The following is a 12,616-nucleotide window of genomic DNA, read 5'->3' on the forward strand; positions in this document are numbered from 1 at the left end:
ATTCATGGGGTCGCAAAGAGTCGGACATGACTGAGCGACTGAACTGAACTGAACTGAACATTCAGCTGTTCTGCAACTATCACACATCACAAACCATTTAAAATATGCTTTTCCTTTTATCCTTGCAGAGCTTACAGCATAGAGAATGGTCACCATACCTGTAATAAGGTTTGGGGATATGACAGTTCCTGAAGTATGCTAACTACAGTATCCATTCTATAAAAAACAAACAACTTTCAAAAGGGAATAGATGAAATTTAAATGAACAGTTTTGCAAATTCTAGTAGTATTCTTTATCTTAGACCATGGATTCCTAAGACCTCACTTAATATTTTTGAGAAAGAAAAAATAATCATGAAAAGGAACTAATATTTACAAAGGCATTATTCTTGTTGCTTTACATGTTTTTGTTTAATCCTAACAGTCTGCTAATAAAGAAATTAGAATCTCTCTTTTAAAGATGAAGAACATGAAGGTCAGAGAGCTCAAAAGACCTATTCCACAACCAGTCCATATAGAACCAGTATTTGAACATATAGCTGTCCAACTCTAATGCCCAAGATTCTTCATTTTTGATGTTACATCCAAAGCAACTAAAAATGGACAACAAAATTCTAATGGCTAGAACTTTGCTATTGAATTCAGAAATCATGGTCTGAATTGATTTTACCATTTATCAGTACTTGAACAAATTATTTGTTCTGTCTCTTAGCATGAATAGTGGCATCTGTTGCTTGCACCAGAGTCCACTCATTCCTCACTACTTTCTCCATCCCGACAGAACCCACATTTTTACTCTGAATGCATACCTCCCACACATGGATGTGTGCTTCAAGGAAAAGTAACCCCACCACAGCTCCAAAGGTGACCCTGAATTAGTGTAGACCATTTATTCTGTGGGTGAGGTGGTAAACTTATTCTTTTTATGTATAGAGCATACTATAAATAACAGATACACTAATATCTATGGCATTAAAATTTTGGTAGGGGCGGAAATTTAGGAAGAAAATGTCTAAAAGACTCATTAGGCAGACACGAATGAAAAAGGTTGGAAAAAATAGTCTAAAGAGTTAATGAGAGGAATCCCATCGGATTGCTATAGTGATTTATCTGGGCCTAATTTTTATATTCAAGAAGAGCTATGGAAAGCTAGCAACACCCCTTCCTGAGTGTAAATGAGGGGACGAAATGTTTGTCACAACCAGCAACTATCCGAAGATAAGAGGAAAACCAGCTTTAGAAGGAAGCTGACCCTTTGGATGGCAAAGCAGAGATGATAAAGACCTGAAAGACATTCTTCAATTACTGGCTCAGCCAATCTTGATGTCTGCCCTACTTCTGGATCTCTGCTATTTTTCTGTACCTTTCCTTTTGCTTTAACTCATCTTAAGTTGAGTATCTCTTACTTGAAGCCAAAAGCACTGTTTTCCTAATCACTACAATGGTAATGTCACAGGATTCTTGGGAATATTAAATGAAAACATCTAGTACAGTTCCTGGCCAAATGTAGTTCTTAAAAACTGTTTGACAAAACAATTTGAAGCTATGTGAAGAATAAAGGGTTCTTTTGGAGGGTTGGGATCTATGAACTGCTACATTTATTAAAAAATTCTGTTCTTCATTTTCTAGAATGTTCATTTTATGAAATGGTTTTTTTGGAGTGAAGAAGATAGAAGAGTCTGGTGGGCTACAGTCCATGGGATCACAAAAAGTCAGACACGACTGAGTGACTAACACACACTTTAGGGTCCTTTATGATGCTAGTAATCCAAATTCTGTTTTAGGGGCATCTTTTCTATTTCCAAAAAAATCTCACACATGTTTTCTTAATGTACAGTCTGCAGACCACCTACGTGAAAGTCACCTAAGACGCTTATTGAAAGTACAAATTAATCCCTGCACTTAGATTAACAAGAGGTTATTTGTGGATGGGCCTAGGAATCTACATTTTTAATAAGCTTTCTAGAAGAATCTAATTACACATTACACTTTCTAAAAGCTTAACATGCATGTCATTCTATAATAAACAAATTTTCTATGTGCTTACTTTCATATATCTCTATGGTGGTTCAAAAACAGACATGTGGCTTCATTTTGTTATATTTTGATTACTTATTTACATACTTATGAGAGTTTTTTAAGTTTGGGGAAAATTGTTCTTTTTTCAGCTTTATTGAGTTAAAATTGACAAAATTCTAAGATACTTAAAATGTACATCTTGATTATTTGGTATACGTACCCATTGTGAAAATATTCCTCCCATCTAGCTAATTAATACATTGTCACTCTCACTTATGTATATATATATATATGTAGTGTGAAAACATTTAAGTTCTACTCTCTCAGCCAATCTCAATGATATTTAAATAGTGTTAACTATAGTTACCACGTTATACATTAGATCTTCGGACCTTATTCGTCTTTTTGTTGTTGTTAGTCAGTTGCTCAGTTGTGTCCAACTTTTTGAGCCCCCCAAGGACTGCAGCATGCCAGGCTTCCCTGTCCTTCACTATCTCCTGGAGGTTACTCAAAATAATGTCCATTGAGAGCCATCCAACCTTCTCATCCTCTGTCTCCCGCTTCCCTTCCTCCCCTCGATTCATATTATAGCTGAAAGTTTATACCTTTTTGTGGTATTTTAGATATTTCTTAACTTAGATTTAGGAAACAAGGATTTTCTCACCTATTTCCTTATGATTCACCTTGTGAAAAACTTACTAAGTTGAATGAAAAATTTAAGTTTCTAAAGATTATATTGGATCCCTTATCTTCCCGTTTCCAGAAAAAACCAACAGACCTATCCTCCAACTCCTCTGATTTGCATATGATCAGTGAAAGACATTTTACTGCAAAAGGAGCAGGGATTATGGTAAAACCCTTAGTTTAGTATATAGATACATTTTCATCATTTTTCTTTCACTTTCTTTAAGTTAATCATATAGAAATTACTTAAGCAAAAGGAATGCCAGAATCTTATAGACAACTTGTCTAGTTTGGCTTGATTTTCAAGATAGTGAAAATTATTAATTTGTTAATTTGATACACATTTCTTAATTTGGCAAACAAGAATTGATGCTTTTGAACTGTGGTGTTGGAGAAGACTCTTGAGAGTTCCTTGGACTGCAAGGAGACCCAACCAGTCCATTCTGAAGGAGATCAGTCCTGGGTGTTCATTGGAAGGACTGATGCTAAAGCTGAAACTCCAATACTTCAGCCACCTCATGCAAAGAGTTGACTCATTGGAAAAGATCCTGATGCTGGGAGAGATTGGAGGCAGGAGGAAAAGGGGACAACAGAGGATGAGATGGCTGGATGGCATCACTGACTCGATGGACATGAGTTTGGCTAAACTCCAGGAGTTGGTGATGGACAGGGAGGCCTGGCGTGCAGCAATTCATGGGGTCACAAAGAGTCGGACATGACTGAGCAACTGAACTGAACTATTAGAACATTCCATTCCATTTTTCCTCCTGTCATTTTTTAAAATAAAAGTGGAAAAACAGTGTTGTGGTTGCCAAAATTCCCAAAATACTCAGTGGAAACCTCTCCATAATGTCCGTTATTATTATCAGTGCCAATAGTGTAGTGTAGTAAGCCCCATTTATTGAGCCGTTAATATGTGCCAGGAATGACCAAGATGTTTACATATGGTAACTTATTTAGCTTGACAACAAACCCAGAAGATCAGTATTATTAATACCTCCATTTTAATTACGGGAAAATTCAGGCATAGAGGAATTTATAACTTGCCCAAGGTTACATAGATACTAAATGTGAGCCAGAAGTAAATTCAGTTCTATTCATCAAGAGATGTAACCCAGATGGCAATATAAACCATTAAGATTTCTAGAAAACACAGGCCCTTCTCACCTGCTCCCTAGTCTTAGCTGATTTCTATAGCGTTACTAACACCCCATACTGTGATTCCTGGTTTCTTATTTGTCTCCTTTCCTGGACAATGAGCTCTTTGAGGGCATTTTATAGCCACAGAGCCTAGCAAAGCATCTGACACAGAGTAAGAAGCTTTGAATATTCACAGAATTAATGAGCAGTATGTCAACACAGCTAATAAGTAGCTAAGCCTATGTCAAACCCAGGGCTGAACAATACCATAGCTTAGCATTCAACCTGCAGTTAGATCTGGATGTGAAATCTAACTATTCTGCTGAACATTCGATGACAATGGACAAGTTATTTAACTTTTCTAATACTTTTTTGCTTATAGAGCTGAGAGAATTAAACAATAATGTGTTAGTATAGTGACACATAGGAATCAATCAATGGTAATTATGATTATCATTATTGGCTGACATACCACCTCCTTATCTTCTTGGTGAGGAAAAATAACATTGCAACTAAAAGGGGTAAATTTGTCTTTTCTAAAATTTCTGGGTACAACACTGCCTTGATTAATAGGTTCTTACTAGTACCACTTATTATAGCTTTCAAATATAACACACCAAACTGGAAGAAACCTCCCTAGCCCAGCTATTTTTTAGCATTCACTGCTATACTTCTTAATTATTTATATTCTGTCTAAAGGTTTTATTATCAAACATATATAAATGCCAAGCACTTTTGCAATATGTTTTTACCACCTCAGTTCTAGTAAACCCATAGTCTCAAGTCCGCTTTTCTCTTAAGCCGTCTCCCTTTAATGGTGTGTGTGTGTGTGTGTGTGTTAGTCACTCAGACATGTCCGACTCTTTGTGACCCTTTGGACTGTAGCCCAGGGCTCCTCCATCCATAGAATTTTTCAGGCGAGAATACTAGAGTGGGTTGCCATTTCCTTCTCCAGGGAATCTTCCCAACCCAGGAATTGAACCCAGGTCTCCCGTGCCTCCTGTGTCTCCTTCATTGCAGGCGGATTCTTTACCCACTGATCCATCAGGGAAGCCCCCATTTTTCAACTATCTCTTCTGTTCAACTGATCACCAAGTTGTAATTCTAGTTTTAATATCTCTTTTAACCCAACTCATTTCCTGAGAATTACCTCAAATTCAATAAGTTGAAAAATGATTGTTAAATTCACTGCCTGTTTAGAAAGCAGCTGTACCTCAGACATCCCCACCTTTTATTACCCAGGCCCCCAACATCCAGTTTGTTTTTTCCCTCACAAAGAAGATAAGGAGGTGGTATGTCAGCCAATAACAATAATCATAATTACCATTGACTGATTCCTATGTGTCACTGTACTAACACATTATTGTTTAATTCTCTCAACTTTATAAGCAAAAGAGTATTAGAAAAGTTAAATAACTTGTCCATTTAGATAACTCCTCTCCTTCCTGTGCATCCCTAAATTAAGAAGCCAAATCCTCCCTGTTTTTTTGCAAGTAACTATCCATTCTTGGGCTTCCCTGCTGGCATAGATAGAAAACAATCTGCCTGCAGTGCAGGAGACCGTGATTAGATCCCTAGGTCGGGAAGATCCCCTGGAGAAGGAAATGGCTACTCACTCAGTATTATACTGATATACTATTATTAGTATATTATAATATATATATACTATATATATATTTATACTAATATATATTAATACTGTAGTAATACAGTAGTAGTCTTGTCTGGAGAATTCCATGGACAGAGGAGCCTGGTGGGCTACAGTCCATGGGATCTCAAAAAGTTGGACACGACTGATTAACACACACACAGACACACATCCGTTCTTACAGATCCCAGTGCCTATTTCCCACCCCTACCCAGGATCTGTATTACCTTGAGTTCTGCCTCAACAGCTTCCTTGCACTTAACACAACTCTTCCTCCTATCATACTCCCTACCTTCAGGACAGTATTTCTAAAATACTTTGCTTATGTTACTTGCCTTATCAATATCCTCTTTAAAGCCAGATTTCTCTGTTAGGGGAAACATTGACTGAAACTGCCCACCCTGGCCAGGCACCACAATAACCATTTGCATGAGTTATTTTATGATAGGATGTCCTGGTAACGAACATGGAACTAACAAGCCACCGACAACCAGAAGCATTTGGGAAAGGGCAAAAGGAGATGCCATGTGTCCTACCAACCTCCCAGAAACCTCCTCTCTGGAATCCATCTTGGCTGAGTGATGTGTGTACCACCAGGAAAGACCCTAAGTCAGAATGATAGGCCAAAGACAATCCAGAAACTAACCCAATTACCATAAAACTTAAGCCACGTGGCAGAGCAGTCCTCCTGGTTTCCCTTTCCCTGACACTCTCTGCCCAGGCACTCCTTCCCAATAAAATCTCTTGCTTTGTCAGCACATGTGTCTCCTCAGACAATTCATTTACACGTGTTAGACAGGAGCCCATTCTCCCGCCCTATCTAGAAGGGGTCCGCCTTCCTGCAACACCTCCACAGTCTTGGCCCAGCCTATATCTTGCACTACATCACTTAGGAACCATTCTGTCTGTCCAAACTACTTCTCCTAACCCTCTCAGACTTACCTTTATCAAGGTGGACCCCCTTCTAGCTTATTATTACCCTTTTGTTCTTTGGTGCCTGTGTGCTGGGTCGCATCCAACTCTGCAGGCAGATTCTTCACCACTGCACCACCTGGGAAGCCTTGTTCTCCATGAATTCAAATCCTGCCTGTATCTCTGATGCTCAAATAGAATCCAACTTTCTCCATCTACCCTTCAGCTGACCATTCATTTGGAAATTAGTTAGATTTTCCCATAATATTAGTCGTATTATATCTTTGGATTTTAATATTTACCCTGTAGTAGTATTACTTTCTCAGTTATACAAATTTTATCTTTCAAATAAATGGCAAACACTCTGAGAGCTGAAATTATTTCTTACATCCTTTTTTTACCTAAAAATGTTACTTAATAGCTAAGACCTCAAAAATGTTTTATTAATTTGCTTCTAGATATTATCTATTATATTTAATGATCTATATGCTTATTATTTTTCACAAATTAATGTACAAATGAATTTAATTTCAGTATAACAATTTTAAAGAGTATCTGTCAATTAGAGAGTTTTATATATCCCCCTTCCTGTCTTACATTTTAAGTTGTGTTTTATATAAAGACAAATCATGGCCTAAAAATTCTTTTCTTTCTATATCAGCAATAATAAAAATTCAATGTAATTAGATCCTTACAAGATGGAAAAGAAAGAAACACTGTTGAACTAGGACTGGGTAACATCTCTGCCAACATCCAGCTCAGTTTTTGGTAAAGAACAGAAGATTGAATTTATCAATTTCTGACATTTCTTCTGTTCTACCATATTGTCAAACATATATAGCAAAACAAAGAAGAAAATGAAAATGGGTAAATAACTTTGGGGTGAGCTTAGGGTTTCATCTGTTTGCACTCTTAAGTCACTAAAAAAAAAATACAAATTGAAGGCTAAATTTTCACATATAATAAAATCACAAACACAAGGCTCACTGAATGGATGTGAACAAGCAGACATGCTTGTTGGTAGCCACTATCAGCTTGCATGCAAAAGCAAAACACAATGGAAATGCATGAAAATTAGTCAGTATATATGTGCAGGCTACATTCTGAGTGCTTCACGAATCATCCACAAATGCTCGGAAGTGAGTGTTAAGTGCCGTTATGAAGCCAGATGACAAGATTTGATTTCTTTTTTCCTACCAGTTTTCTCAATTCCCACTTGAATCGGTTTGGCTGGCTCTGTTATGCCTTGGAAATGATGTCAATACAATTCTGAGACTGCTGCTAGGGAGCACAAAACATTATAGTCCTATTTAAACAATAGCTATTTATCTTTCTTTTTTCTTTGACAATTGGATTTTTGGCTCAATTTCTTCTTGAACATTACATTACTAGAGTCCAATAATGTTAACCTGCATTTATATTCAATAGGATAACCAGTCAAAATACATGAATTCAAATTGAATATTTCTGGTTTACACATCCCAAATAATCAGTATGCCTAAGCTCATCAACTGGGTGTTTTAACAAAACCTAAGTCAGTGTAATCCCCAATAAAAATTCTTTCCTAAATGTAATTTCTTACCCCTCCCAAATTTCAAAAGAGCTTTTGATTACCTTGAAGCTGGAAATGAAAGTTTTTTTGTTTGCACTTTTAAGAGTCTGATTGACCCATTCAATGATAATTGCATCATTTACTTTTTCACCCTCTCCAAGATCTGATAACACATTCAGTGTGTACCTGTAGCAGAAAAGATATATATTTAAGGCTGAAAGTGGTGAAATTTACTCTTACATCATTTATATCAATATTTAATAAATATTTCTAATTTTACTCTGTTATTTGCACTTAGTAGATTCCAAAGTCACAGAGTTCAGTAGTCAAAATCAAAAACTACTATCTGGTATGTTAAAAAAATTAAAACAACTCTTTACTAAGCAGTTTTCCAGAGGCATTAAATAAGAATAGTTGTGTTTTAGAGATTGAGTCACTTTCAAAATAAAGTAAACTTATAAAAAATTTATTGTCAACAACAAATCATTAACAATATATTTTGCATTGTATATTTCTCTTCTGTGTTTGCTATTCTACAAAAGTAGCTAAAATTTTACTTCAAATGACTTGTTGAAGGAAACTGATAGTGATGCCACAAACAAGTCAGTCTTTACCTTCTCATCAGCTGCCACACCAATGCCAGAGTAAGTGTTGAATTTCCTTCATTCAAGTCCTGCCCAGCAATGCCAACCAAGGAGAATTTGGCCTTATTCTTCCCAAGTTCCACTGCATAGTTACAGTTTTCGATCTGTAAGTAGGAAGTAAAAGTTTGGGTATAACGACAAAATTTTTAATGTATTTCTTGAATAGGCCAGCCTAGTTCAGTCCTCTGAAAAATAATTGTGATGACACTGAAAATTTATGACAGTTTCATATCCTAGTAACCAGTGAAATTAGGGAAATAACTATTCCATTTTATAGCTGAAAATATCAGAGCACCAAGGGGTTAACTAGGTAAGGAAACAACTGGCTGAAAAGTTTGAAGATTCTCTCTTACTCTTAAAAGTCTTGACTGTCCAAGATTACACAGTGAATTAGTGGCAAATCTGAAACTCTAAACCTAGTTTTCTGTATTCCATCAATTGAGGTAATCAGCGTTATTTTGTCTACATTTTAAATTAGTGAACAGTGAAATTGTTTAAGAATCTAACTTCATTTCTAGTATTTTATATCTAGATCTCACCCATCCTTTAAAATTAAGCTTTTAGCCAATGATTTTCAAAAAAGGATTAACCTTAACTATATCATCTGCATCCTTTGTTGAACTTCCAAACATGGTTATTTTATAATGCTTATGCACCATCTTCTACTTAGCATTTTATGAACTTTCTTTTGCCAATCATACATAAGCTCCTTTTAAAGGAAAAAAATTATAAAATGCACAAACCTGTACATATTCTCCCTACCCCCAGCCCAGGACTCAGCACAGTGTCCTGTCTACAGTAGGAATCGGATGCATGGAAGTGGTTTAATCACTAAGGCATGTCTTACTCTTATGACCCCACGGACTGTACCCTGCCAGGCTCCTTTGTCCACTGTATTTCCCAGGCAGGAATACAGGAGAGGGTAGCCATTTCCTTCTCCAAGGGATTTTCCCAAGCCAGGGATCGAACCCAGGTCTCCTGCATTGCAGGCAGATTCTTTACCATCTGAGCCACCAGGGAAGCCCTGTCCACTATAGTAAGAATCTGATGCATGAACACCAAGTAAACTAACGACTTCTTTCCAGTGATAAAAGTACAATTAAAAAGTTTTTGTCTATCCTAGCCTCTACAGAAGTTCATTATTTCCAGTCATCTAGTACTATACTTATCTCAGAACACACACTCATTTGTGTGTGTATGTATATATATATTGTGTGTGTACGTATGTATACACTCATTTGTGTGTGTGTATACACACACATATATATGCCCCATATGTGTATGCACATATATATGCCCAATCCCAAGGAAGGGCAATGCCAAAGAATGTTCAGAGTGCCGCACAATGTGCTCATTTCACAAGCTAGCGAGGTAATGCTCAAAATCCTTCAAGTGAGACTTCAACAATACATGAACTGAGAACTCCCAGATGTACAAGCTGGACTGAGAAAAGGCAGAGGAACCAGAAATCAAATTGCCAACATCTGTTGGATCATCGAAAAAGCAAAAGAATTCCAGAGAAACATCTAACTCTGCGTCACTGACTATGCTAAATCCTCTGACTGTTAGGATCACAAAAAAAAAAAAATGGAAAATTCTTAAAGAGAAGGGAATACCAGACCACCTTACCTGCCTCCTGAGAAGTCTGTATGCAGGTCAAGAAGCAACAGTTAGAACCAGACATGAAACAACAAACTGGTTCAAAATTGGGAAAGGAGTACGTCAGGGCTGTATATTGTCACCTTGCTTATTTAACTTATATGCAGAGTACATCATGAGAAATGCTGGGCTGGATGAAGCTCAAGCTGGAATCAAGATTGCAGGGAGAAATATCAATAACCTCAGATATGCAGATGACACCACCCTAAATGGCAGAAAGTGAAGAAGAACTAAAGAGCCTCTTGATGAAGGTGAAAGAGGAGAGTGAAAATGCTGGCTTAAAACTCAACAGTCAAAAAACAAAGATCATGGCATTTGGTCCTATCACTTCATGGCAAATAGATGGGGAAATAATGGAAACAGTAATAGACTTTATTTTCTTGGGCTCCAAAATAACTGCAGATGGTGATTGCAGCCATGAAATTAAAAGACACTTGCTCCTTGGAAGAAAAGCAATGACAAACTTAGACAGTGTGTTGAAAAGCAAAGACATTACTTTACAAAGGTCCGTATAGTCAAATGGACAGGGAGGCCTGGCGTGCTGCAATTCATGGGGTTGCAAATAGTCGGACACGACTGAGCGACTGAACTGAACTGAACTGATGGTTTTTCCGGTAGTCATGTACAGATGTGAGAGTTGGACCATAAAGAAGGCTGAGCACCAAAGAATTGATGCTTTTGAACTATGGTGTTGGAGAAGACTCTTGAGAGTCCCTTGGACTGCAAGGAGATCCAACCAGTCAATCCTAAAGGAAATCAATCCCAAATATTCACTGGAAGGACTGATGCTGAAGTTGAAGCTGTAATACTTGGGCCACCTGACTCATAGAAAAGACCTTGATGCTGCAAAAGAGTGAGGGGAGGAGGAGAAAGGGGCAACAAAGGATGAGATGTTTGGACGGCATCACTGACTCAATGGACATGAATTTGAGCAAACTCCATAAGATAGTGAAGGACAGGGAAGGCTGGCGTGCTGTAGTCCATGAGGTTGCAAAGAATTGGACACCACTGACTGACTAACACTTCCACTTTCAAACATTTAGTTAAGAAAAACAGTATGACTGATTTCTCCTAATTTTCTTTCCCAAGTTAGTTAAGACCTCATTACAAAACAAGTAAACCTGAGAAACAAAGATATACTTTTTTTCTAAGAAGAAAATGTTTCCAGGAAAAGTGAGAAAAGGACTACACAATAACGGAATTTGTATAAATTAATGGGTACTGTTCTTTAAAAAACAGAATGCAAATTCCCAGAGGTCAGTTGGTTACAAATAAAAATGTAAGAAGATACTATGAACCTGCTGTAATATCTGCCTTGCTCCCTTAATGAGTTAAATCAAATCTTTGATACATATTCATTTTTTTTAATGCACGGAGATAATGTTACAAAATTCTTTCTCTTTCCCAGGATTATAGATTTAGGCTTCTAAATAGAAATATGCACATAACTGAAAAAATGAATTCCTATTTCTGAAACACAGCATCAGAGCTCTGTTTATGTAATAGTGTGGATAGAAGAGGGAAAAACCAGCATATTTGGGGCACTTCCCTAGTGGTCCAGTGGTACCTCCATGCAGGAGGCATGGGTTTGATCCCTGGCCAGGGAAATAGTAATAAGATCCCACATGCTACAAAGTATGGGGAAAAGATTTTTTCAAAAAGCAAGTTTTCCACTGCCAGTCATTGCAACAGGAGAATTTCCAAACAAATTGTAATAATTACTCATGTAAAATGTATTTCAACAAAGGGCTCTCTATTTTATGGTTAGTTTGAGTAAAATTCCTGATGAGAATGATGGTGAGAAAAGAGCTCGGGGTTAATAGTTTAGAGGGCCGAGATGCTGATGTGACGAGCAGTGAAAGAGAAAATGGAAATGGATGCTGGCGTGAGGGAAAAGATGAATTCTACTTTTTGGCAACATTTGATTCCAAGTTGGACAAAATAGTTCTAAGATGAAGAGAGGTACCAAACTAGAGAAAGAGTAAGAAGTTAGGTTCCTAGAAGTAAGCCATGTTTCTGGTGGTACTTAACACTCTATTGAGAGTCCCTTGGACTGCAAGGAGATCCAACCAGTCCATTCTGAAGGAGATCAGCCCTGGGATTTCTTTGGAAGGAATGATGCTAAAGCTGAAACTCCAGTACTTTGGCCACCTCATGCGAAGAGTTGACTCATTGGAAGAGACTCTGATGCTGGGAAGGATTGGGGGCAGGAGGAGAAGGGGACGACAGAGGATGAGATGGCTGGATGGCATCACTGACTCGATGGACATGAGTCTGAGTGAACTCCGGGAGCTGGTGATGGACAGGGAGGCCTGGTGTGCTGCGATTCATGGGGTCGCAAAGAGTGGGACACGACTG

The 12,616-nt window shown here is 37.6% G+C and overlaps 1 protein-coding gene across 1 annotated transcript in view; it reads right to left on the reverse strand.

Moving 5' to 3' along the window:
- The window catches only part of PLS1 (plastin 1), a 56,188-nt gene that overhangs the window by 1,667 nt on the left and 41,905 nt on the right, over positions 1-12,616 (reverse strand). Inside the window, exons 12-13 of the mRNA XM_052642412.1 lie at positions 8,570-8,703; positions 8,018-8,141 (exon numbers count right to left, since the gene is read on the reverse strand). Coding sequence (XP_052498372.1) covers positions 8,018-8,141; positions 8,570-8,703 — 258 coding nt within the window. The remainder of the gene's footprint in view (positions 1-8,017; positions 8,142-8,569; positions 8,704-12,616) is intronic.

The sequence above is a fragment of the Budorcas taxicolor genome, chromosome 1 (assembly GCF_023091745.1).
Source record: "Budorcas taxicolor isolate Tak-1 chromosome 1, Takin1.1, whole genome shotgun sequence".
Classification (NCBI taxonomy): Eukaryota; Metazoa; Chordata; class Mammalia; order Artiodactyla; family Bovidae; genus Budorcas; species Budorcas taxicolor.